The 27,476-nt window shown below is 37.6% G+C and overlaps 1 protein-coding gene across 20 annotated transcripts in view; it reads right to left on the bottom strand.

Moving 5' to 3' along the window:
- Nucleotides 1-27,476, bottom strand: part of HERC4 (HECT and RLD domain containing E3 ubiquitin protein ligase 4) — a 153,932-nt gene that overhangs the window by 11,735 nt on the left and 114,721 nt on the right. For 12 of the 20 annotated variants that reach the window (XM_004049487.4, XM_063710056.1, XM_055353661.2 and 9 more), the window contains 7 exons: nt 26,668-26,691; nt 24,435-24,533; nt 22,520-22,687; nt 22,152-22,295; nt 6,707-6,873; nt 5,345-5,411; nt 1,924-2,006 (listed from right to left, as the gene is read on the bottom strand). In XM_004049487.4, coding sequence (XP_004049535.1) covers nt 1,924-2,006; nt 5,345-5,411; nt 6,707-6,873; nt 22,152-22,295; nt 22,520-22,687; nt 24,435-24,533; nt 26,668-26,691 — 752 coding nt within the window. The remainder of the gene's footprint in view (nt 1-1,923; nt 2,007-5,344; nt 5,412-6,706; nt 6,874-22,151; nt 22,296-22,519; nt 22,688-24,434; nt 24,534-26,667; nt 26,692-27,476) is intronic. The other 8 variants (XM_004049486.4, XM_055353678.2, XM_063710053.1 and 5 more) reach the window with 2 other exon arrangements.

Genomic DNA, 27,476 nt, shown 5'->3' with positions numbered 1-27,476 from the left:
AACATTTCTATATTATTCACAGTTAAGCTGTATTCTATGGTTACCCTTTTTCTCTTAAAAAGAACTTCTGTTTTCTTTAGTTTGCTAATTCATCGCCAACTTCTCCAAAAGAAATATCCATTTCCTCTAGATTGATTCAAAATACTAGATACTTATTTCTCTTCTCGAGCCCTCCATCCTCTTGATCTAACCCAAGTTGTTATTTCTAAATCAACACAGTTATTGATCCTTCAGAAAGAATCTTTGCTTGTTTGAATCCTGGTGGTGGTGGTGGTTGTTTTTTTAATCCTGTGTCTTCCTCTTTCTTGGTTTAATTCCTTGTTTTGGTAGACAGAACACATCCTCCAGTAACTTCCAGAGAAAAAGGCATCAGAGGTAAACTCTCTGAGACTATGCATGTATGAAAATGTTTTTAAACACACACACTTGATAATTTGGATACAGAATTCTAAGTTAAAAGTAATTTTCTCCCAAAATTTTGGTCTTCTAGCTTCCAGTGTTCCTTGATTCCAGTGTCTGATGTTACTGATTCTTAGGTCTGTGGGTTTTCTGGACAGTTTTAGGGTTCCTTTGACTGAAAATTTTGAAATTTCATGTATCTTGTCTTGGTATTGATCTTTTTTCCACTTCTCATGCTTTCAATCTTGAAAAGATGTCATTCGTTTCTGGGAAGTTTTTTTTTTTTTTAATATTTTCTTTGACAGATTTCATTCATTCCATTTCTTTCAAATGAGGTTTTTTTTTTTTCCATTTTTAATTGTATGCATCTGGATGTCACGCATCATTCTGAGGATACTGATTTCAGTTTCCTCTGAAGTTTTGTCCTTCAACCTGCATGGTTCCTGGTTTCTTGCCATTCTTTTTGACTGTTTTGGCCTTTCCTTAAATGTCTGTTGACCTTTGGCTATCGATTTACATTGTTTTTTTTTTTTTTGAGACGGAGTCTCGCTCTGTTGCCCAGGCTGGAGCGCAGTGGCACAATCTCGGCTCACTGCAAACTCCGCATCCTGGGTTCAAGAGACTCTTCTGCCTCAGCCTCCCGAGTAGCTGGAACTACAGGCACATTCCACCACGCCTGGCTAATTTTCTGTATTTTTAGTAGAGATGGGGTTTCACTGCATTAGCCAGGATGGTCTCGTTGTCGTGACCTCGTGATCCGCCCGCCTCGGCCTCCCAGAGTGCTGGGATTGCAGGTGTGAGTCACTGTGCGGGGCCTATGGATTTACATTTTAAATGTTAGGCAGTTTCCCCAGAAAAGGATCTTTCACTATACGGTACCAAGAAGGAGGGAGCTATAGACTTTCAGCACTTAATCTCCCTGTTTTCAGTTCAGCTCCTTACCTGTGGCAGTGTCCAGGTGTCCTCAAACCCACAGTCTCTTTAGTTCAATTTCTCCAGAAGGTAAATTTCCAATCTCCTGCCCAAGCCAGAGAGGGGCAGTTGCCAGATTCCTGGTGTGCTAAGGGAAACTAATTTCTTCTGTTGTTGTTTTAAATCCAATGTTAGCATGGGAAACTAGTTTCTAACTGCTTCTTATAAGAGTTCTAGCATTTCCCCAAACACCATGCATTTTCTAAAGGTATGTTTTATTCTCAGCACCCAAACTTTTGTTTTGTGAAGTGATCCAGCTGGCTTCGTGGCTCCTCTTTTCCATCTCATGTTGCAGCTTTCTCTGGTTTGCTAAAGTTAGTTACTACTGTTTCCTGGCTTCCAAAAATGTTTGCTGCTGTCACTTCTCCCTTCTCTTTGTTTTAATGTCTTCAAGGGATTTCAGGAGGAAAAGGCAGATTATTTCCTCACTAACCACTCAAAATTAAAGTTTTATTGGAGTAAAAGCTTAGGGTTGTGACGCATTTTCTACGTACAGAAGAAAATGTCTACTGAATCTTATTACTCCCACTGTTGCTGCTAAAATTCACTTACCGATTTTGTTTGTTAACAGCTGTGTCTGCACCATTTAGAACCAGCTCTTTCACTTCTGTTGCACCAAAGTTTTCAACTGTGATCTATTAATTTAAATTTTAAAAAAAGTCAATGTCAGACTCAAAACTTATAATAATCTATTATTATATTCTACCTTTCTCTCATTTAATTAAAAAAAAACTACTAAATTTGAGATAAAATTCTGCTACCATATAGCTTATCTGAGAATTCTACTTAAAGCCAGAACTAGAAATTTTGATACTCTCTAGTTTGAAATCCTACCATGATTAATTACAAATTACCAAGTTTGGTAAGTTAATAAGGAAACTAAGCATTTGTTGTGCATAAAACTTTAGAACTGTTACTATAAAATATTAGACAGGATGTTTTCCTTAGACGAGTGATAAAATCCAAGTATGAGAATGCATTCAGCTTAGAAAACCATGCATTCTTCCCACATGACAACTGCTACTCCAGGGTTCCTCTGTCACCCTTGTTGTAAACTTTATCACAGACAGTTTTTCCAGTTATGTACTAATTTGGTTTATAAAGATAGTCAGTTATTTTGAAACCTTTTATTTCTTTTACTTCTGGAATTTTTCTAAAAATATTACCATTCCCACTTATGCATCTTTTCTTTTGCTATTCCTTCTTTTTGGAATATTATCCTCTTTTATGAAAACCTGCTATTTATAAAATACTATGATGGGAGTGGGATGTTAGATGAATATATTCCTGCTGTGATGTTTACTATCTAGTAAAGGAAGAGAAATGTAACATATGAAGAAATAATTATAATAAAATAATGCATTTATAAGACAGAGATGAACAAAATGTTATCAGATCATAGAGGAATGCAAACAGAATTCTAAACTAGAGGAAGTGTGAAAGACCTTGAGGAAGAAATGCCATCTGAAAAGCACCTACAAGTAGGGGTAGTATTTTGAAAGATTAAGAAGAGAGTGAGATTTCAGACAGAAAATATCAATTGAACAAAAAATTAGATATTACAATAAATACCAAGTTTCTGAAAATGTATGGCAAGTGGCTCTGAAAAAGAGGAAGGTAAGGTATATTAAAAAAAATACTGTGTGATATGACAAAACTTGGTATGAAGGGAGGGATACAATGAAAGGAGAGAGCCAGTTTAAAAATGTCTTTGACACCCATTCTAAAGCTATTATTCTACAAGCAATAAAGAGCCACTGAAAAATCTCTGAGAAAGAAATGGCAGTGGGAAGAAATGTTTGAATTACCATAGTTCTTTGAATATAGTAAGAATTCACAAATTTGGTGACTGATAAATTAGAAATTAAACAGCTTGAAATTCAATTTTTTAGTCAACTGAGATGATCAATAAAAATTCAAGAAACTAACATGGGTATGAGTGAATCAAATGAAAAAGAACCAAAATTTCATAGAAAATCATTTTTGTTTTTGTTTTTTTTAATTTTATGGTCACCTTATTCTAACAGGAACACACTTTGGAAAATGCTTTTCTGTTGTTATCTGGATTTGTGGAGAGCAACTTTTTTTTTTTTTTTGAGATGGAGTCTCACTCTGTCACCCAGGCTGCAGTACAATGGCGTGATCTCAGCTCACTGCAACCTCCACCTCTCAGGTTCAAGTGATTCTCCTGCCTCAGCCTCCCCGAGTAGCTGGTACTACAGGCATGTGCCACCACGCCTGGCTCATTTTTGTATCTTTAGTAGAGACGGGGTTTCACCATCTTGGCCAGGCTTGTCTCTAACTCCTGACCTCAAGTGATCTGCCCGCCTCGGGCTCCAAAAGTGCTGGGATTACAGACGTGAGCCACTGTGCCCGGACAGAAAATAGTCTTAAAATTTTCTTGAAAAAATTATGAACATGCAATTTTTTTTGGCAAATTTTATGACAGCAGAATATGGCATCTTTTGTCAGCTTTGTCAAAACCATAAAGAGAATGTTGTGTGTGTGGCAGGGTGGCAAACAAATATACAAGCAAAAAATTTAAAAAATAAAAAAGAGGCCAGGTGCTGTGGCTCACGCCTGTAATCCCAGCACTTTGGGAGGCCAACGCGGGCAGATCACGAGGTCAAGAGATTGGGACCATCCTGGCCAACATGGCGAAACCTCATCTCTACTAAAAATACAAAAATTAGCTGGGTATGGTGGTGTGCACCTGTAGTCCCAGCTACTTGGGAGGCTGAGGCAGGAGAATTGCTTGAACCTGGGAGGCGGAGGTTGCAATGAGCCGAGATTGCGCAACTGCACTCCAGATTGGGCAGAGCAAGATTCTGTCTCAAAAAAAAAGAAAAGAAAAGGGAAAAGAAAACTGAAGGTTTTACAATTTCTCCAAGAGTCTAATTTATAATATTCAAATTGTTCCCTTCTGGAGTGCCTTACCGTAATACTTATGGATTTTCTCTTATTTAATTACCAACTAGTCTACTTCTGCCATATCCTCATCTATCAACGGCTTTGCATGTGACTGGATCAGTTATTTAACATCCCTTTTGGCCAGGTGCAGTGGCTCATGCCTGTAATGCCAGCACTTTGGGAGGCCGAGGCGGGTGGATCATGAGGTCAGGAGTTCGAGACCAGCCTGGCCAAGGTGGTGAAACCCCGTCTCTACTAAAAATACAAAAATTAGCTGGGTGTGGTGGCAGGCACCTGTAATCCCAGCTACTCAGGAGGCTGAGGCAGGAGAATCGCTTGAACCTGGGAGGCAAAGGTTGCAGTGAGCTGAGATCGCGTCACTGCACCCCAGCCTGGGTAACAGAGCAAGACTCTGTCTCAAAAAAACAAAACAAAACAAAAAAAACCACATCCCTTTGCTGCCTTAATGAAATTGTGCATCTTTTACAAGATTTGCAATTTCATTTTCCAAATAATATTGCAATGCATTTGCATTTGTTTTATCTACATCATCCAACAGTGAATAAGACAAGATGGGCAAGGATGAATGTTAGTATGAAATAGAAAGGAATGTACCAGTGGAAATCAATGTTTTTAAGTTTAGTAGTAATATTCTCATATTACAATAACCTTTTGCTTCTCTAAAGCATTTCTGTAATTGCAGACTCAAAAATGAACACTTGGGTAAAGAGGATGTCTTGTATTTGTCAATATCTTTAGCATAATGATAAAGTACACAGGTTTAAGTCACAGAGGCTGGTATGCATACTGACTCCCCAAGGTAATGACTGTTTTCAGTTTTCTTCATCTGTAAACCAGGGATAATCCCCACCTCACTGGATTGCTGAGGATTAAATGAAATGCATGTACTATGACTAGCTAGCATGTAGTAAATGCTCAATAAATGTTAGCTAAAGGGTTCTTTAAGAATTCCATCCATCAAAATAAAGAAAAACCCTAAGACACGGCTGTTAAATAAAAGAGATGATGAATAATCAGGCTAACCTATGTCCTTCCATCTTACCGTAAAATTAAGACAAAATGTTTCCTCTATGTCATCTTCTGGATAATCCAGTAACTGTTGCATGCTTCTGCAAAATAATATATATGTTTCTGAGAGGAAAAAATTATTGGATATTTTGACTATTTTACTTATGGATATATATATATATATATATATATATACTTCTCATTCCGTCTTGGTAAAATCCTTTTGTCAATTTGTAATTTTATATTTGTTTCAGAATAGTGAATACACAATGGCAAACTTATAAATGATGCTTAAGGAAAAAAATTAGTAAAAGGTTCTTATCACTTTTCTGAATACAAAGGCCATGTATCCAACTATTTTTAACATTTTTCCTTATTTTATTTTATTTTATTTTTCCCGAGATGGAGTCTTGCTCTGTCGCCCAGGCTGAAGTGCAGTGGCATGATTTTGGCTCACTGCAACCTCTGCCCCCTGGGTTTTTAAAAGCAATTCTCCTGCCTCAGCCAGAGCAGCTGGGATTACAGGCGCCCGCCACCATGCCCGGCTAATTTTTGTATTTTTAGTAGAGACCAGGTTTCACCATGTTGGCCAGGCTGGTCTCGAACTCCTGACCTCGTGATCTGCCCACCTCGGCCTCCCAAAGTGCTAGGATTACAGGCGTGAGCCACCGCGCCTGGCCCATTTGTCCTAATTTATATAAAATTTTTAATCCATTTTATTTAATAAATAAAAATAAATTTCAAATATTCAAACTAGGAATGAAGGTTATCAGAAGTAAAAGTCCAAATAAATCATTTAACCACTCTCAGAAAAAAAATTTAGTTTCCTAAGGTGATTATCTGATATTTGCAAGGTATTGTCAAACAACTAAAAATTTAGTCTTTCTTTTTTTTTGAGACGGAGTCTTGCTCTGTCACCCAGGCTGGAGTGCAATGGCGCAATCTTGGCTCACTGCAACCTCCGCCTCCTGGGTTCAAGCAATTCTCCTGCCTCAGCCTCCTGAGTAGCTGGGACTACAGGCGTGGGCCACCACGCCTGGCTAATTTTTGTATTTTAGTATAGATGGGGTTTCGCCATGTTGGTCATACTAGTCTCGAACTCCTGACCTCCATGCTGGTCTCAAACTCCTGACCTCAGGTGATCCACCTGCCTCGGTCTCCCAAAATGCTAGGATTACAGGTGTGGGCCACTGGGCCAGCCAAATTTAGTCTTTCAATAGAAAATTTTGATCTGAGAAACATAATGGATTTTCCTTTATTAGAAGGGCATTTGTTTATTTCAGAAATTTAACAAGAAGAACAAAATATATTTTTTCATAGAAGGAAAGCTTTCTGTACCTTCCCCACTTCTTACCTCCCAAACCCTACTACCTTTTGACTTTTTTTTCCAACTAACCTCCCAACATCAGGCATTAGTTCTTTCAAATCATCCAAGGATGGCTTCTTTTTCAGTAGTTTCTTATATAAAGCCAAAGGAAAATGGAGGTCCACAATGGTAAAATTATAAATTGCTAAGCCACAGATAACACCAATCAAATGGAACAAATCACTGTCTTCAAATGTCTAAAAATATAAGAAAAAGTAAACACATGTCCTCCAAGTTAAAATATTAAATTTTCTAAGATTACATAAATATGCTCATATACAATTTTGAAGATAGAGAAAAAAGTAATAAATAACAAAAGTTCATCCTCATTACTGTCTCCCTGGGATAACATCACTGTTAGTATTTTTGTACATTTCCATGTAGCATATTTTCTCAGACTTAAAAAAAATATATCTAGCTGAAATCGTACTATACATATGACTTTACAACTGTTTTTTCCCAGACATATAAGCATATTCATGTCATTCGACATTAAGTTAATAGGTGAAATAATTACTATAACTTTTTTTCTGATTTAAAAAGTAATACACATTCGAAATTTGGAAAACAAAGAAAAAACATAGAAAAGAAAATGAATAAACACCTGTAAACCATTCACTCAGGAATAATGATTAAAAATTTTTTGTGTATTTCCACCTATAATAAGCTCAGAAAAATATTTTTAATACACTGTATTTAAGATTTTATCTCATTTTCTAATTACATGAGTATTATGTTATTAAATGTTCTTCTAAAACACAACTTTTTTTTGTTTTTTTTTTTTTTTTTGAGATAAGGTCTCCCTCCGTCACCCAGGATGGAGTGCAGTGGTGTGATCTCTGCTCACTGCAACGTATGCCTCCTGGGTTCAAGAGATTCTCCCGCCTCAGGCACACACCACCACAGCCAGGCTAATTTTTGTATTTTTAGTAGAGACGGGGTTTCACCATATTGGTCAGGCTGGTCTCAAACTCCTGACCTCAGGTGATCTGCTCACGTCAGCCTCCCAAAGTGCTGGGATTACAGGCGTGAGCCACCGTGCCTGGCCAAAACATGACTTTTTAATGGCTGCATATTGTATCATAAAAGTACAATGAGTTGCTAAATTTAGCTGTTTTACTCTCCTTGGATGCTTAGATAACTGAAACATACTTACACTACTGACACGCTGAAAATGTTTATTTTTTTCCCTCATCTTTATAAAAGTAATATGTATTTACCGAAAATTGTGAGCATGATGGTTAAAGAATAAATGTTTTAAATAAGACCTGGGCTCCAGCCTGGTTTAGCAGTCTAGACTCTGTGTTTTCAAAGAAGGTAAATATAGTATTTATCTCATATGGTTGTTGTGAGGATTACATGGGATAATATACGTTAAACACTTCTAGCACACTTCTTGAAACACACACTAAAGGTTCAATAAATGTCAGTTATTCTACCTAGCTAGTAGTATTAAAAATAAGATGGACATCTTTTTGCATATTTTTGTCCATAGTTTGAAATATTTCCCTAGGAGAAATTCTACTTCCTAAGGAAGAATTCATAAGTCAAAAGACAGTCAAGCTTATTGCTAATCTGTTTTCCTCTACCCCCGTTCCAGTTTGTTTGTTTGTTTGTTTTTGAGATGGAGTTTCACTCTTGTTGCCCAGGCTGGAGTGCAATGACGCGATCTTGGCTCACGGCAACCTCCACCTCCTGGGTTCAAGTGATTCTCCTGGCTCAGCCTCCCGGGTAGCTGGGATTACAGGCATGAGCCACCATGCCTGGCTAATTTTGTATTTTCAGTAGAAATGGGGTTTCTCCATGTTGGTCAGGCTGGTCTCGAACCCCTGACCTCAGGTGATCCACCCGCCTCGGCCTCCCAAAGTGCTGAGATTACAGGCGTGAGATACTGCGCCAGCTCCTGTTCCAGTTTAAACTGCCATTTGCAGTCCAGGAAAATGCTCTACTCTTCACGTTTTCATCTGTATATATACTCTATGCACACACAAACACATTTTTCTTTTGAGTTTAAAATGACAACTTGCTTTAGTACACATTTCTGACTATTTGTGATACTGAAAATCAGAGATACATATGTGCTCATGAAATATCTCTCCAGGTACTTTGCCCACTTATCTTTTGGGGGATAATGTTTTTCTTAAGTATTTGTATTTGAATTCTTCATATATTAGGAGTATTACTCTGTGTCATATTTGTTACATACAACCCAGCCTGTTACATGCTTTTCAATTTTATGTTTTCTGCTATGCATAAATGTAACAGTTTTCAGTGGTCGAATTAATCTTTCTGTGCTGTTATGTCTTAATTCTGTTTAAGTTTAGAAAGTTCTTAAATAGAGCAGACTGATTAATGTGTTAAATCTTTCCCCCTCCTAAAACCCTCTAAAAGAGAAGGAGGAAAAATGGTATAAGTCCACAGGAAAAAAGAGAATAAGGGAGGTAAGAGCAATAAAGAGATGTTAATAACATTTCAAAATATGAAAAGTAGACAAATGGCTGGTAACTGAATTGGTAAAGCAGAAAAAATTGAAATAGTAACTCACAGCTAATTTGTGCCACAGGCTCAGGAACTGGAAGTACCAATACCCGCAATATCAGAGGTAGCCCAGTTAGCTCAGCTGGTAAACATAAAGACTCTAAAACGCAGAGGTATTAGAGTGGGGTTGAAACTAGGATGCTTGGTGGAAAGTCCTTTGCCTTTTTGGAGAGCCTGAACCAGAGGGTCTGGAATCTGAGACAGCTGATAGTTAGGGTGCTGCACTGAAAACAAAGGGATCAAATGAAGGTCTGTACAGTGAACAAGGAGAATCCTAGCTTCCCTTTCCAGGGTCCAGAACACTACTAAAACACAGACATCCAGGGTTACAACCTTTCTTGAAAACCCAAAGGATAAAAAAACCAATATATGCTGACATTTGAGGATTCTCCTTTGACAGGTCCCCACCTAATTATTCTATGGATGGGGCCTGTAGAGTGGGAACAATTTTGCCTTGTGGCTTGGATGCCAGCACAGCCACAGTAGAACAGAGCACCAGGTAGGTTCCTTAAGGTTTCTGACTCCAAGCCCTGGCTCTCAGACAGCATTTGTGGACCCAACTGGGACTGAGGGGAACTCTCTGCACTGAAGGGAAGAACACAAGCTTGGCTGGCTTCACCAACTGCTGACTGCAGAGCCCTAGGGCCTTAAGCAAACAAAGGCAGTAGCCAGGCAGTGGTTACCATGAGCCTTAGGTGAGACCCAGTGCTGTGCTGGCTTCAGGTCTGACCCAGTGCAGTCCCAGTAGTGGTGGCTACAAAGGTGCTGGTGTCACCCCTCCCCCAGCTCCAGAGAGCTCAGCATAGAAAGACTCTGGGAAAAAGTGAGGAAAGAGAACAAGAGTCTCTGCCTGACAATCCAGAGGATTCTTCCAAATCTTATCCAAGACCAGGACAGTACCTCTTAGTTTGCAAGAGACACAGTGATATTGGGCTTGGGGTGCCCCCTAATGCAGATATGGCTGCAATGACCAAAAACTTAGATCACAACACCCAAGTCCCTCCAAATACCTGGAAGGCCTTCCTAAGAAGGATGAGTACAAATAAAACCAGACTGTGAAGACTACAATAAATACCTAACTCTTCAGTGCCCAGACACCAATGAACATCCACAAACATCACAACCACCCAGGAAAACATGACCTCACCAAACGAACTAAATAAGGCACCAGTGACCAATCATGGAGAGACAGAGATATATGACCTTTCAGTCAGATAGAGAATTCAAAATAGCTGTTTTGAGGAAAAAGAAATTCAAGATAACACAGAAAAGGTACTCAGAATCCTATCAGATAAATTTAACAGAGTAAAATAAAAAGAAACAGAAATTCTAGAGTTGAAAAATGCAACTGACATGCTGAAGAATAATGCATCAGTGTCTGTCAACAGTGGAACTGACCAAGAAAAAGAAGCGATTAGTGAGCTTGAAGACAGGCTATTTCAAAGTACACAATCAGAGGAGCCAAAAGAAAAAACAAGAAAGAATGAAGCACTCCTACAAGATCTAGAGAATCGCCTCAAAAGGGCAAATCTAAGAGTTATTGGCCTTAAAGAGGAGGTAGAGAAAGAAATGGGATGGAAAGTTTGTTCAAAGAGATAATAACAGTGAACATCCCAAACCTAGGGAAAGGTATCAATATTCAAGTACAAGAAGGTTACAGAATACAGAGCAAATTTAGCCCAAATAAGACTACTTCAAGATATTTAATAATCAAACTCCCAAAGTTCAAGGATAAAGAAAGGATCCTGAAAGCAGCAAGAGAAAAGAAACAACATACAGTGGAGCTCCAGTACATCTAGCAGTAGACTTTTCAATGGAAACCTTACAGGCCAGGAGAATGGCATGACATATTTACAGTGCTGAAGGAAAAAACTTTTATCCTAGAATAGTATGTATATCCAGTGAAAATATCCTTCAAACATGAAGGACAAATAAAGATCTTCCCAGAAAAATAAAAGCTGAGGGATTTTATCAACATGAGACCTGTTCAAGAAGAAAAACTAAATTGAGTTCTTCAGTCTGAAAGATAAGAACTTTAATGAGCAATATCATGTGAAGGAGCAAAACTCACTGGTAATAGTAAATACACAGAAAAACAGAACATTATGACACTCTAATTGTGGTGTATAAACTACCCATATCTTGAGTATAAAGACTAAAACATGAACCAATAAAAAATAATAACTACAGCTACAAGACATAGACAGTGTAGTAAAATAAACAGAAACAACACAAAGTTAAAAACCAGGGGAACACAGTTAAAGCATAAAGTTTTTATTAGTTTTCTCTTTGCATGTTAGTTTATGTAATTGGTGTTTACAATATTGGGTTATAAGCTATTTGCAAGCCTCATGGTAAACTCAAATCAAAAAACATACGACAGATACACGAAAAATAAAAAAAAAGAAATCAAAACATACCACCAGAGAAAAGTCACTTTCACAAAAAGGAATGGAATAGGAAGGAAGGAAGGAAGGAAGGAAGGAAGGAAGGAAGGAAGGAAGGAAGGAAGGAAGGAAGGAAGAAGGAAGGAAGGAAGGGCAAAAAACAACCAGAACACATTTAAAAATGGCAGGAATAGCTGGGCACTGCTGGCTTACATAGCACTTAGTGAGGTGGAGGTAGGCAGATCACTTGAGCCCAGGAATTTGAGACCAGCCTGGGCAACATGGTGAAACTCCATCTCTATACAAAATATAAAAATTGGCCAAGCATGGTGGCACGTGCCTATAGTCCTAGCTGCTTGGTGGCTGAAGTGGGAGGATCACTGGAATCCAGGAGAGGCTTCAGTGAGTTGTGATCACACCACTGCATTCTAGCCTGGGTGACAGAGCAAGACCCTATGTCAAAAAAAAAAAAAAAAAAAAAAGCAAGAGTAACTCCTTATCAATCAATATAAATGGACTAAACTCTCCAATCAAAAGACACAGACTAGGTAAATGGATAAAACACACACACACACACACAAAAAAAACAAGACCCAATGATCTGCTGCCTAGAAGAAACACACTTCACTTGTCAAGACACATATACTGAAAATAAAGAGATGGAAAAAGATATTCCATGCAAATGTTAACTATTTTGTCTAATACAAGGTATTAGACAAAACAGATGCAAGACAAAAACTATAAAAGAAGACAAAGAAGGTCATTATATAACGATAAAGGGGTCAATTAAGCAAGAAGATATAACAATTACAAATATAGGCCAGACGCGGTGGCTCACACCTGTAATCCCAACACTTTGGGAGGCCGAGGTGGGCGGATCATGAGGTCAAGAGATCGAGACCATCCTGGCCAACATGGTGAAACCTCATCTCTACTAAAAATACAAAAATTAACTGGGCATGGTGGCACACACCTGTAGTCCCAGCTACTCGGGAGGCTGAGGCAGGAGAATAGTATGAACCTGGGAGGTAGAGGTTGCATTGAGTCAAGATTGAGCCACTGCACTCCAGCCTGGGTGACAAGGCGAGACTCTGTCTCAAAACAAAACAAAACAAAACAAAATTACAAATATAAATATGCACCCATACTGGACTGCCCAGATATATGAAGCAAATATTATTACCGCTAAAGAGAGAGAGAGAGACCCCAATACAATAATAGCTGGAGACTTCAACACTCCACTTACAGCATTGGACAGATCATTCTAACAGAAAATCAATGAAGAAACATTGGACTTAATCTGCACTACAGACCAAATGGATTTAACAGATATTTATAGGACATTTCATCCAGCAGCTGAAGAATACACATTGTTCTCTGCAACATACGGATGGACCATATATGTTAGGCCACAAAACAAGTCTTTAAAAAAATACAAGTCTTGCTTTAGGTCCAAAGACAGAAATAGGTGGAAAACAGTTATTCCATGTAAATAGTAACAAAAGAGAGCTAGAGAAACTATACTAAGACAAAATAGACTAATATGATGCAAAATTGATATGAGACAAATATTGATAACAGGGTCAATTCATCAAGAAGATATAACAATTACAAATAGTTATGAACCTAACAACACAGCTCCAAAATATATAAGGCAAAAGCTGACAGAATCAAAGGGAGGTATAGACAGTTCTAAGATAATAACTGGTAGCTTTAATATCCCACTATCATTAATGTATACAACAATCCAAAGATCAATAAGGAAATAGAGAACCTGAACTACATTATAAACCAACAAGACCTATCAGACATATATAGAATACTCTACCCAATAAAAGTAGAATAAACATTCTTTTTAAGTGTACATGGAACATCTTCTAGGATAGACCATATGTTAGGTCACAAAACTTTCGATAAATTTTAAAAAGACTAAAATCATAAAAAATTATCTTCTCATATCATAATGGAATGAAACTAGAAATAACAAAAGGAAATCTGGAAAATTCACAAACATATGGAAATTAAACAATACACCTTTTTTTTTTTTTTTTTTTTTTGTATTTTTAGCAGAGACGGGGTTTTACCATGTTGGCCAGGCTGGTCTCGAATTCCTGACCTGGTGATCTGCCCGCCTTGGCCTCCCAAAGTGCTGGGATTACAGGCATGAGCCACCATGCCCAGTCTAAACAATACACTCTTAAACAACCAAAAGATCAAAGAAGAAATCACAAGGGAAATTAGAAAATACTTAAGAGACTAATGAAAACACAGCATACTACAACTTATAGGATGCAAAAATAGTGTTCAGAGGGAAACTAATAGTTGTAAACACTTAAACTAAAAAAAAGGGAATGATCTCAAGTCAATAACCTAAGTTTATATCCTAAGGAACTAAGAACAAACTATACCCAAAGCTAGCAGATGGAGAAAACTAAATATTAAAGCAGTGATAAATGTATTAGAGAATAGAAAAATAATACACAATCCAGAATTTACAAGGAACTCAGATAATTATTCAGCAAGAAAAAAACAATCCCATCAAAAAGTGGGCTAAGGACATGAATAGACAATTCTCAAAAGTAGATATACAAATGGCAAAAAGAAAAAAAAAGAAAAACTGCTCAACATCACTAATGATCAGGGAAATGCAAATCAAAACCACAATGCAATACCACCTTACCCCCACAAGGATAGCCATAATAAAAAAATAAAAAAACAGTAGATGTTGGCATGGATGTGGTGAAAAGGGAACACTCTGCACTGTTGGTGGGAAGGTAAACTAGTACAACCACTATGGAAAACAGTGTGGAGATTCCCTAAAGAACTAAAAGTAGGCCAGGCATGGTGGCTCACACCTGTAATCCCAGCACTTTGGGAGGCTGAGGTAGGGGAATAACCTGAGGTCAGGAGTTCAAGACCAGCCTGGCCAACATGCCAAAACACTGTCTTTACTAAAAATACAAAAACTAGCTGGGCGTGGTGAGGTGCGCCTACAGTCCCAGCTACTTGGGAGGCTGAGGCACAAGAATGGCTTGAACATGGGAGGCAGAGGTTGCAGTGAGCCGAGACTGTGCCACTGCATTCCAGCCTGGGTGACAGAGCAAGACTCTATCTCGCACCCTCAAAATAAATAAATAAATACAATTTTTAAAAAGAATTAAAAGTTGGCCAGGCGCGGTGGCTCACGCCTGTAATCCCAGCACTTTGGGAGGCTGAGGCGGGTGGATCACGAGGTCAGGAGATCGAGCCCATCCTGGCTAACACAGTGAAACCCTGTCTCTACTAAAAATAAAAATAAAAAATTAGCCAGCTGTGGTGGTGGGTGCCTGCAGTCCCACCTACTTGGGAGGCTGAGGCAGGAGAATGGCATGAACCCGGGAGGCAGAGCTTGCAGCGAGCCAAGATAGCGCCACTGCACTCCAGCCTGGGCAACAGAGTGAGACTCCATCTCAAAAAAAAAAAAAAGAACTAAAAGTAGATCTACCATTTGATCCAGCAATCCCACTACTGGTTATCTACCCAGAGGAAAAGAAGTTATACAAAAAAGATACTTGCACATGTATGTTTACAGTGGCACAATTCGCAATTGCAAAAATATGGAACCAGCCCAAATGCCCATCAATCAACAAGTGGATAAAAAAATATACATACCGTGGAATACTATTCAGCTATAACATGGAATGCAATAATGGCATTCACAGCAACCTCAGTGGACCTGGAGACCATTATTCTCAGAGAAATAACTCAGGAATGGGAAACCAAACATCCTATGTTCTCACTCATAAGCAGGAGCCAAGCTATGAGGATGCAAATGCATTAGAATGATACAATGGACTTCGGGGACTTGTGGGAGAGGGTGGGGGCGGGGGTGAGGGATAAAAGACTACACATTGGGTACAGTGTATATTGCTCGGGTGATGGGTGCACCAAAATCTCAGAAATCGCCACTAAAGAACTTACTCATGCAACCAAACACCACCTGTTTCCCAAAAACCTATTGAACTTTTTTTAAAAAGAAGAGAAAATTGTTATTTCCCGGCATCATTTTTCCTCTTGACTTCACCTTTAATGCACAATCTATAGGAGTCCTGTTGTTTAACTTTGCACTTGTAGTTAAGTGTTAGTATTTTAAAAAAATTAATGCTGACTTCCTCTTTTCCTATAAAGGCTGCACCCTCTGGATATATTTCAATGATTATACTAATTCCTACATCAATGAAGCAGAATTACTTTTGCTTAAAAAAAAAAAAAAGAAAAATAGACAGAAGCAACGAAGCCAAAAGTTGGTTCTTTTAAAAGGTTAACAAAGTGACAAGCCTTTAGCTAGACTGACCAAGGAAAAAAGAAGATTAAAATGACTAAAATCAGGAATGAAAGTGGGGCCATTATTATTTTACAGAAATAAGATTATAAGAAAACATTATGAGCAATTGTATACCAACAAAATAGATAACCTAGAGGAAATGGACAAATTCCTAGAAACCCACAAACTACAGTTCTCCTCTGGTATTCACGGAGGATTGGTTCCAGGACCTGCAGCTAATACCAACATTCAAGGATACTCAAGTCCCTGATATAAAATGGTGTAGAGTATTTGCATATAATGTATGCACATCATCCTGTATATTTAAAATAATCTCTAAAATACTTATAATACCAAATACAATGTAAATGTTATGTGAATAGCTGTTATCCTATATTGTTTAAGGAATAATGACAAAAAGTCTGTTACATGTTCAGTACAGATGCAATTTTTTTTCCAATTATTTTTATCTGTGTTTAGTTGAATCCATAGATGTGAAACCCACAGATACGAAGGACCAACTGAACTCAGTTAACACTACAAAAAAACTAGAAAATCTGAATAAACCCATAAAAATTAAAGAGATTAAATCTATAATTAAAAAATCTTCCAGGCCGGGCGCAGGGGCTCACTCCTGTAATCCCAGTACTTTGGGAGGCCGAGGAGGACAGATCACAAGGTCAGGAGATCGAGATCATCCTGGCTAACACAGTGAAACCCCGTTTCTACTAAAAAATAAAATAAAATAAAATAAAAATACAAAAAATACAAAAACTAAGCCAGGCATGGTGGCATGCACCTGTAGTCCCAGCTACTTGGGAGGCTGAGGCAGGAGAATCGCTTGAACCCAGGAGGCGGAGGTTGCAGTGAGCTGAGATCGTGCCACTGCACTCCAGCTGGGGTGACAAAGTGAGACTCTGTCTCAAAAAAAATAAAAAATAAAAATAATAAAAATCTTCCAACAAAGAAAAGCCAAGGATCAGATTCTACCAAACATTTAAAGGAGAATTAACACCAATTCTCAAACTCTTCCAAAAGATCACAGCAGAGGGAATATTTCCTAAATCATTCTATGAGGTCATCACTATCAAAATACCAGAAAAGGACCTTGCACACGCACCCCAAAACAAAAAAACAGTAACAAACAAAAATCCAACCCTACAAACCAATATCCCTTATGACTATAGATGTGAAAATTGTCAACAAAATAATAGCAACCTCAATCAAGTAGCCTATTAAAAGGATTATACACTATTACCAAGTGGGATTTACCCCAGGAATGCAAGGGTGATTCAACATAAGAAAATCAACCAGCATAATGTACCATATTAACAGAATGAAACAAACCACATGGTAATCTCTACTGATGTAGAAAAAGCATCACATAGCTGGGCGCGGTGGCTCATGCCAGCACTTTGAGTGGCTGAGGCAGGTGGATCACTTGAGGTCAGTAGTTTGAGACCAGCCTGGCCAACATGGTGAAACCTCGTCTCTACCAACAATATAAAAAACTAGCCAGGTATGGTGGTGCACACCTGTAATCTCAGCTACTTGGGAGGCTGAGGCAAGAGAATCGCTTGAACCTGGAAGGTGGAGTTTGCAGTAAGCTGAGATTGTGCCACTGCACTCCAGCCTGGAGGATAGAGCAAGACTCCATCAATCAAAAAAACAAAAAACAAAACAAAAAACAAAAAAAAAAGGAAAACCATTACACAAAAGAGTATCTCCAATATTCTTTTATGATAAAAATGCTGAACAAACTAGGGACAGAAGGGAATTTCCTTAACACCATAAAGGGAATTTGGGAAAAATCCACAGGTAACATCCTACTATTATACCTTCTCTGAGAGGGTGGTCCAGTATGTCTGAGGTTGAGCTTTTGACCAGTGCAGCCTGAAGACTCCATGGATACATACAGGGGAGATTTTTTTTTTTTTTTTTTTTGAGACACAGTCTTGCTCTGTCCCCAGGCTGGAGTGTAGTGGCATGATCTCGGCTCACTGCAACCTCCGCCATCCAGGTTCAAGTGATTCTCCTGCCTCAGCCTCCTAAATAGCTGGGATTACAGATGCATTCCACCATGCCCAGCTAATTTTTGTATTTTTAGTAGAGACAGGGTTTCACCATGTTGGCCAGGCTGGTTTTGAACTCCTGACCTCACGTGATCCCACCACCTCGGCCTCCCAAAGTGCTGGGATTACAGGCGTGCGCCACGACACCCAGCCCTACAGGGGAGATTTAAGTAAATATCTTAAAGATTATGGCAGTAAGGTTTCTTATTGATGATGAAAGTTATATACATAATATGGAAAGGAAAAAGGCTAGAGTAAATTCTTTGGTGTTTGGATAGAATTAGAAGTATCAGTTTGATTTCATGGTCTTCAACATATATACAGCTCTAAATATAGATAAGTCTATGGATGCATGTGTGTATACACACATACAGATCCTATTTCTATCAGCTGAAAGAACCCAGTAGAACTACTGACTCCCCGGAAGCAAGAAGTACTACACTTAGCACCCAGAGCTTGATTTCTAAATACCATTTTCCACTTAAAGAAGACACGGCTCTTACGAAAAATGCTAATGCCACGGCTGGGGTGGAGAAAACACAAGATAAACCTGGAATGTTTACCGTACCAAATGTAAGGAAATGCTTGAAGAATAATGGGGATATGTCAGAAGTACACCAAAGAGTAGAGCCGGCTCCAAGGGGCTCTCACCAGCCAAGGTGAGATAGAACTTGAAAGGTCCCAAAGAGATTCATGATAAAGCTTATTACAACTGCCCCTCCCTTTGTCTCAAAACATTATCTCTTTAAAACTGACTAAAGGGCAGACAGAACTCTGTGTTTCTAGCAACACAGCCCCCAACCTCATATGTCCTCTCAAATTCTACCTGCTACACCACTACAAACTTCCCTATTTATAAAGAGACCAGTGCCAGGAAGGAGGCTAGGATTTGAGCAGATTGTCCACTTACCTCAGAGGCCATTAGGACTAACTCCATCATGTCTTATATGCCTGTTTACAGAACAAATACAAAGCCTCGAAACTCATAGGTTATCCCTAAACCCACATCCATATGGCATTGTGGGATGCCCTCAAGTCTGACACAATTTTATGACTGTCCTTCCTCCACCAAACCCTTTCACTGTTTGTTCTGGAACTCACAATCTACCATCTGGAAAACTGCTTGTATCCTAAACTCCAAATTTTTTCCCCTTTTTGTCTAAGGAAACAAGACTGTCTCCTGAGGACACCATTTCTTCTGCAGCTCTCACAAATGGTGTCACTTTTCAATCCTTCATATGATTGCGTCTAGAGCTAAGGTAGGTCTCCTTGCTCTTCTGTGTTTCTAGACTTCCTTCCATTTGCCATCCTAAAATTTCCAACTCCTTTGAAACACGGGCCAACTGACTATATTCCCTGCAACTGTTCCTTGGGCAGTTGTATAAAAAACCTTCCACAATTCCTTCATTCACAAACTTTGGCACTATCTTATGCTTTCTTTCTCTACCACTATTTCTGCCATCGTTTTTGGCAACTTCAATATCCAGACAAAAAAAATGCATACAACACACTAGCCTCTCAGTTTCTGGACCTGTCTGTTTCCAACAATCTTGTTCTCCACCACACCTCAATGCCCATACCCATGGTTATATCTTACATTCAACTACAACCCTCCAAATCTCAATTTCAAGCATTCCATAACTAACCATTACCTCTGACTTCTTATCTCAGCCCCTCAATACAATTCCACCGTCACAATTTATTTATTTGTCCAAACCAAGTCCACACAAAGCTGAAATTCCATAATCCCTCACTATAATAACTCCCTTGCCTTTTACTCCCTTCTGTGTTACATTCACTTGTTAAAACCAAAACGTGATTAAAATCAACTGTTGCTCTTATCCTTACCTCTATCCAAACAGCTAAACGTCACTAAAGAGAGTCTCGTTTTGTCACCAGGCTGGAGTGCAGTGGCGCGACCTTGGCTCACTGCAACCTCCGTCTATTGGGTTCAAGCGATTCTCCTGCCTCAGCTTTCCGAGTAGCTGGGATTACAGGCATGTACCACCACGCCCAGCTAATTTTTGTATTTTTAGTAGAGACAGGGTTTCATCACGTTGGCTAGACTGGTCTTGGACTCCTGACCTCCACCTTGGCCTCCCAAAGAGCTGGGATTAGAGGTGTGAGCCACTGTGCCCGGCCAAAAAAATACTTATTTTAAAATATCTTAAAGACTCATAAATTGGAGGCCGGGCGCGGTGGCTCACGCCTGTAATCCCAGCACTTTGGAAGGCCGAGGCAGGTGGATCACAAGGTCAGGAGATCGAGACCATCCTGGCTAACACGGTGAAACCCCGTCTCTACTAAAAATATAAAAAAAATTAGCCGGGCATGGTGGCAGGCGCCTGTAGTCCCAGCTACTCGGGAGGCTGAGGCAGGAGAATGGCATGAACCTGGGAGGCAGAGCTTGCAGTGAGCCGAGAGTGCGCCACTGTACTCCAGCCTGGGCGACAGAGGGAGATTCAGTCTCAAAAAAAAAAAAAAAGACACCTAAATTGCACAAATAATATAAAGAACTCCCATGTACCCTTCACTCAGTTTTCTCCAGTGGTAACAGCTTACATAGCCATGGTCAAAACCAGGAAAATTACTTTGGTATGTAATATATTGCTATCTACATATATATATATATATATATATATATATATATATTTAAAGGAGGATAGCCCATACATTTTCAAAAGATCACCCATAGGAAGAGGGGGAAAACAAGGTGGAGCTTGACTTCTTTTAACACATCTTATTTTGTAGATTTGACTTTGGAACTATGTAGGCATTTTATATTATTGTAAAACTAAATTGAATTTGAACAAGCAATCCCTAAAAATAAGTTAGCTTAAATGAGTATTCACTTGGTGGTGTAACAATAGAGTATAACAATTTTAAATGATATCAAAACTATATTATCTGGCTGTCTATATTAGGGTATACTCTTTGTACAAAAAGAACTGAAAAACAATTTAAAACATTTTAGTAATCATAATATTGGTGGTAATGTTGGTACCGGTAGGCAGTAAATGTGTAAGATAAGTCTGGAACATTCTGTCATAGTAAGTACACAAGGTAGCAAGGAAGGTACCAAAAAGTATATAGGTTGTTTCAAAAGGACTTGGGCACCAACCTTAAGAGCTCTCCTTGAACAAAGATGGGACAATATGAGCATCAATAAAGACAATAACTGCAGTGAATTGAAAAACATCAAGTATGTTTAAACCTATGAATACCTAATGATACTTGAAAGCAAAACACAAAAAATGAATTATTACCAGTGGACTATGCTAATGAACCAATTCATTCTTTTGAAAAATTGGTAACTAAATAGAATCCTTTCCTATGAATTGCACTACTAAGGAATCAGAAAACGTGAGGAAATTTCTCTATACAGAAGTATCCAAGCTAATAAATGAAAAAGAAATATTAGAGTAGCACACTATTTTGCAACCCCTGATGAATTAGAGTCTAGGCACTAAGCTGCTAACATTACACAAGACAGCCAACCTCCAGGCAGAATGATTAAATATTACATTGAGGTTTTTACAACCAATAGCTATTCTATCTAAATTTCTTTCAAGTCAGGAGTTCTACTAAACTGATCCATCCTTTTCACTTATGATCACTAAATTGGGTCAGCAAACTTTCTATAAAGAACCAGATGGCAAATATTTTGGGGTTTCCTGGACATAGGGTCACTGTTGTAATTACTCAAACTCTGCCGCTGCTATTGTAGCATGAAAGTAGCCTTGGACAATAGGTAAAAGAGTCGGTGTGACTTTTTTTTTCTTTGAGATTAATGGGCTATAGTCTGCTGACCTGCTCTAAATGACAAGGTAGATAAATCAATGATCCCGAATGATAAATTAATTTTTCCCAAAAGAAAAGTTAATCTGGTGATTATTATTCAATCCTCAAATTGAAATCAGCAGAAGGAATAGTCAACATTATTTTCTGGCTAACCATCTCTTAATTTATTTTGTTAATTTGAAATGTGTGGTAAGCATCAAATGTATTTTGACAACTCCAAGTCCAAAGTTTATAATTTCTCAAATTGTAATAAAGCAGATCTTATATGTTAGGGATCCAGCAGTAATTCCTTATTTACTGAATTAACTTGATACATACAGGTATAAATACATGGGTATATACACAGAAGTAATTTAGATGGTTGGACATTTTACCTTATCAGAAAACCAAATGAGCCTGGAATCTTCATAATACCTAAACATGCCGTATTTAGGATCCAATAATTCCCTCATGATGAGCAAGAAAAATTCTTTGCGCACCCCTCCTGCATCCACAGCATCTTCTCCAACAAATATAACCTAAAATAGCACAATGCAAACACCAAATAGACTGTAAAGAAATGAAAGTACATTCTGGAGACCCTAGAACATGTTATTTATTACTAATACTCTACAATTAATAGTTTAAAATATATATAATTTTATTTATTAAGTTTAAAAGATTCACTAAAAACAAATAGGAAAATTTTAAACATAGCTTCTGAATAAAAGTCCCAATTATACCACAGAAAATGTCAAATTACCTTGAGTGGCTTCTTGTAATCTATGTTCTTTGTTTTCCTAAGGACTTCCATTGCATCTCCTACAATATTTTCTCTACGCACCACTAGAATTAAGCAGGGATTCACAGATTCAATCACTGGGAGAAAAAGAGAGGAGACATTCTGCCTGTGGGCCTGATCAATAGCCATCTGGAAAACAAAAGATTAACATCTTAACAGCAATGCTACAATAAAGCTACTGTGACTGAAACAAGCTAACCTCTACCTATTAGTTACAGGTATTCTGTAATTCCTATGCTACTGAATTAACATAGCACCTAAAAGTATCCCGTACAGCATAAAACTTAATAAACTGAGCATAAAGAGTACCCTTTCGAATGTTTTTATACTAATGTATAATGTATAACTTATAACACCATTAAAGTAAGCCAGTACAGAACGGTAGTAATACTGATAAATCTGAGCATTGGTTTTTCTAAAAAACATTCACTGGAGGGGAGGGTAAAGAGTGAGGAGCAAAAACAAACCTTTAAAGAGTATAAGGAACAGGCTGGGCGCAGTGGCTCACGCCTGTAATCCCAGCACTTTGGGAGGCCAATGAGGGCAGATTACTTGAGGTCAGGAGTTCAAGACCAGCCTGGCCAACATGGTGAAATCCTGTCTCTACTAAAAATGCAAAATTAGCAGGGCGTGGTGGTGTGTGCCTGTAATCCCAGCTACTCAGGAGGCTGAGGCAGGAGAATCACTTGAACCTGGAAGGCAGAGGTTCCAGTGAGCTGAGACTGTACCACTGCACTACAGCCTGGGCGACAAGAGCGAAACTCCGTCTCAAAAATAAAAAATAAAAAACAAAGAATAAGGAATGATCTGGCTAAGGAAGCATTACACAAATTCACTTAACTGAGTGATCATGGTATGTGCTCACGAACCAAGGATTTGACTTTTACCATTTAAAACTTTTGTTCTTTTATTATGGTTCTCCCTGAGTTCTTGTTCTAAAATGGAATATCCCATGGTAAAATCACCAAGTTATTAACTTATCGTTTTAACAAAGACCTCCAAAAAATTGGCTTACTAGCTGTTAGTATAGAACACTACAAAAATATTTAGAATACCAAATGCATTTATTTGAACAGAATAAAAATGGTTACCAAGATTTGAAGGTTTTTAATTTTTAAAAATATTTTTAGACTATTAAATATTCAAGCTTTCTTTTCATCCTTTCCTTAATCCTTAGTTGGTATAGTCAGATATTCTATACCAGAGGAAGCAGCTCAAAATCTTTTTTATTTACAGGATCAAATGATAAAGCAAACTTACTGTAACCCTTTAAAGTCATAATATGAATTAGTTTAAAAAATCCTCTCTATAAATGAAAGAACTCTCAACATAAAATGGATGGGAAAGGGTGATAGGAAGGGGAAAAGAAAGAGGAATAGGAGATAATGGTGACCAACCCCAGGAAAATGTTTAATACCTTATTATTGAAACTTTCTTCAAGGAAATTTCACATCTTCTTCCTAACGAGATCAAATGCTTCCTACTTTTAACATCTCTCACCTCTAGTGACTTCCATCTCTTACCAAGCATATAAAAAGCGGACATATAATGAAACAAGATTTTGAAACAAACCAACATCTTATCAAGTAAACTAGTAAAACGGTTTATAAAGATTGAATATTTCTGTAATGAAAGAGGCTTATACAATTTTTAATATATAAAATGATTATAGGTTAAGTTATTCCATTTTCACTGCAACCTTTCTTTATAAATGCTCTCATAAGAATATACATATCACATGCAGCAGTCTTCTTTATAGCTACCCAAAGTACTTTGTGTACCTTCATTACTGATCCTAGGAAAATTTCAAATATTTACTGTCCAGAAACATCAAAGAAACAATTAAAAAAAAAAACCCTCTCAAATAATATTTTACCTGCATCTGTAAGACTGCATCGGTCTGTAACAGAGTAGTTTTTGCTTGGGCATCAAATACAAATGGATATGTACAGATTGTAACAGGGATATCTGCCAACTGGAAATAAAAAATTAACTTATTAGTACAAGTTGATTTGTGATATACTTACTGTGGATGCTGACATTTCTTATAAAGTGGACTACATTCTTTGTTTATTCACTCATGTGGTTCTGGAATTACAAATAAAACATGCTGCTTACCGAATTATTAAAAATTAAATGAGGCATTGGAATGAACCCAATTCCCAATTTTAGGGGGCGACTGTATACTTGAGAGTCTATACAATCATATACTGCAAGTATCTTTTGCTTAGCATATGTTAATTGCAAATCTCAGTGAATGAAGTTGCAAATTTGTTCTAAAATTGGGGGCTCCTATGTTAAATGCAATAGCCAATTCTTACATGTTAGGGCAACTGCAGCAACTGAGGCTAATGATAAGTAATCTGTCTATTCCTTCATTTAACAGATATTGAGTATAATGTCATTAGGGTATCAAAATTATTATGAGTCCAATAATCTGTTCATTTACTTAATATACAAAAAAGTACCATTAGTATTACTATTCTGTTAGCCTTTAAAGTTAGGAAAACTGATCTATTATTATCATTATTAGACATTAGACACTTTATAGACAATTACTTATCCTGGCAGGTAATGTATTGATTGCTAAGTATTTTAATAGTGCAGTAAAATATAAAGAGTTATGAATTGCCAGTCACACATTCTTGTAGTTGGAGGACGACCTACTTCTACCATCTACCCAGTAAAACAATATCTTTGTGCCCGCCCTGACTCAGAGCCCCTGCCATGAGACTTCTAATGAAGAATTAATACACCCTAAAACAATCCACTTCTTAGTGATTAGACAGTTCTTTATAGTCTGAATCTGCATTTTTCCCCCCCATACAGAGTCTTGCACTGATGCCAGGGCTGGAGTGCAATGGTGCGATCTAGGCTCACGGCAACCTTCGCCTCTGGGGTTCAAGCGATTCTCCTGCCTCAGCCTCCCGAGTAGCTGGGATTACAGGTGCCTGTCACCACACCCGGCTAATTTTTTGTATTTTTAGTAGAGATGGGGTTTCACTAGGTTGGCCAGGCTAGTCTTGAACTCCTGACCTCATGATCCGCCCACCTCGGGCTCCCAAAGTGCTGGGATTACAGGCGTGAGCCACTGTGCCCAGCCTGAATCTGCATTTCTATATATCACTATGCATCATTTAGTCTTTGCTTTGCCCCTGCTGGGAAGCGTACGTAGTTTAAATATTTTAAGTCCTAATCATGCTCTCCCTAAATTGTATTTTATTCCATTCTAAACATTCACTCTTCAGTATTTTTCATGTGACAAGGTTTACCTCCATCCTATATTTGTGGCACTGCCTAGCTAATGATCATAAAAACTAATTTTACTTCTCTGAAATTCAAAAAGATTTAGATATCTCCAAAGCACCCTTTGGCTTCAAAACTCTATGTTTTCATAATTTTATGTGCTAATTTTATTTGACAATGAGGAAGCAAACAATATTAGAGCTATAATTTAAAGCTAACTCAAAATGCTTCATTGGTTCAAGTGCTGGGAAAAACATAGCAACCAACAAAACGCAAATCAAAGCAAAACCTGACATCTATAACGGATAAAGAAAGTATTATAATGTTCCCAAGTGTTAAAAGGGTAGTCTAGGGTTGTTGATTACTTAAACCAAAGTGCTAGAACTTTATATATTAGAAGTGAGAAAGATAATCATACAAGAAGTTTAACTTTGTGACCATTCTGAGTATCAATTAATCAATTTTAAAAATGAAGTTTGTTTTACTTCTCTAATATAAAATGTTTTCAGCCACATTAGGTAGGCATTTGCTAAATTTTAAAATAAAAGTTTGCATTTTTATATTCTGAGGACACATTACATTTTATACTGGAAGACTTGAGGAGGACAGAAACTATTCTGAAACAAATATTGTTGAGGCATCATATAGGTGTAATGTTAACAGAATTTCATTTTCTTCAGAAAACTTCTGAAATGTTATACAAGATAATCTCTACAGATTCTATTTTAAAAAATGATACATATATATCTATTTATTTACATTTTTTAACCACACCAAAAAAAGGAATCTTTGGCTCTTCTATTACTCAGGAGAAAATGGAGTATATTTTACTCTAAACATGAGCTTTATTACACCAAACTTACCTCAGTTAATCCATGGTTGACATCCTAAGACAGCAGTGCAGAATATAACAATAACGAGGAAAGAGCAATGTTAGTGTCCAAATTTAACTATTTCTATTCAAGGTAGCATTTCATATATCTTGCTACAGCAGAATATTGAAGTAATGGGGTAGAAAATACATCTACAATCAAATACACCCCCTACACAAGCATCTTATATATCTATTAATGTAAGATCTTTGTTTCAGGTACCTTGTGATCATAAAATGATTGAGGCTTGAACATAATGAAATTTGTTTTCAGCAATTAAACACCCCCATTTGCAGAATTTAGGCAGAATAAGAAAACTAATCCTATGCCTGGCTTGGTCTTAAAAAAAAAAAATTATGGCTCAGTTTTTCTACTTAAAAAAAAATGGAAAAAACATTCCTCAGACTTTAAGACTTTAAAATCTCAGCAAAATGTCTGACAGTGTTTAGTAGATTAAAATGCCATGTGGACACAAAGTAAGAAAAAATAAGCCATAAATTGTTTTTATTTGACAGAAAAAAAAACAGTAAAACATAAGGTATCTTACATTAAGCATTCTTTAAAACTGAATTAATTTAAAATAGAAAGTACAGGACAGGGAAAAAGGGTTGGTAAGCAAAAAGAAATGAAGAGAGAAAGATATATTTATTAAGGCAGTAATAGCGGAAATTATAATGAAAGCTTACCACTTTATTGAACAGAAATGTACATTTTCTTGTAGAAAGTTTCCACATATGCTCAGAGCACAGACTCGTGTAAAGCACCAGAATCTTCAGAAATATGTTACTAAATTTGTGGAT

Source organism: Gorilla gorilla, chromosome 8 (genome assembly GCF_029281585.2).
Source record: "Gorilla gorilla gorilla isolate KB3781 chromosome 8, NHGRI_mGorGor1-v2.1_pri, whole genome shotgun sequence".
Lineage (NCBI taxonomy): Eukaryota > Metazoa > Chordata > Mammalia > Primates > Hominidae > Gorilla > Gorilla gorilla.
This window is presented reverse-complemented; position numbering and strand designations above follow the sequence as displayed.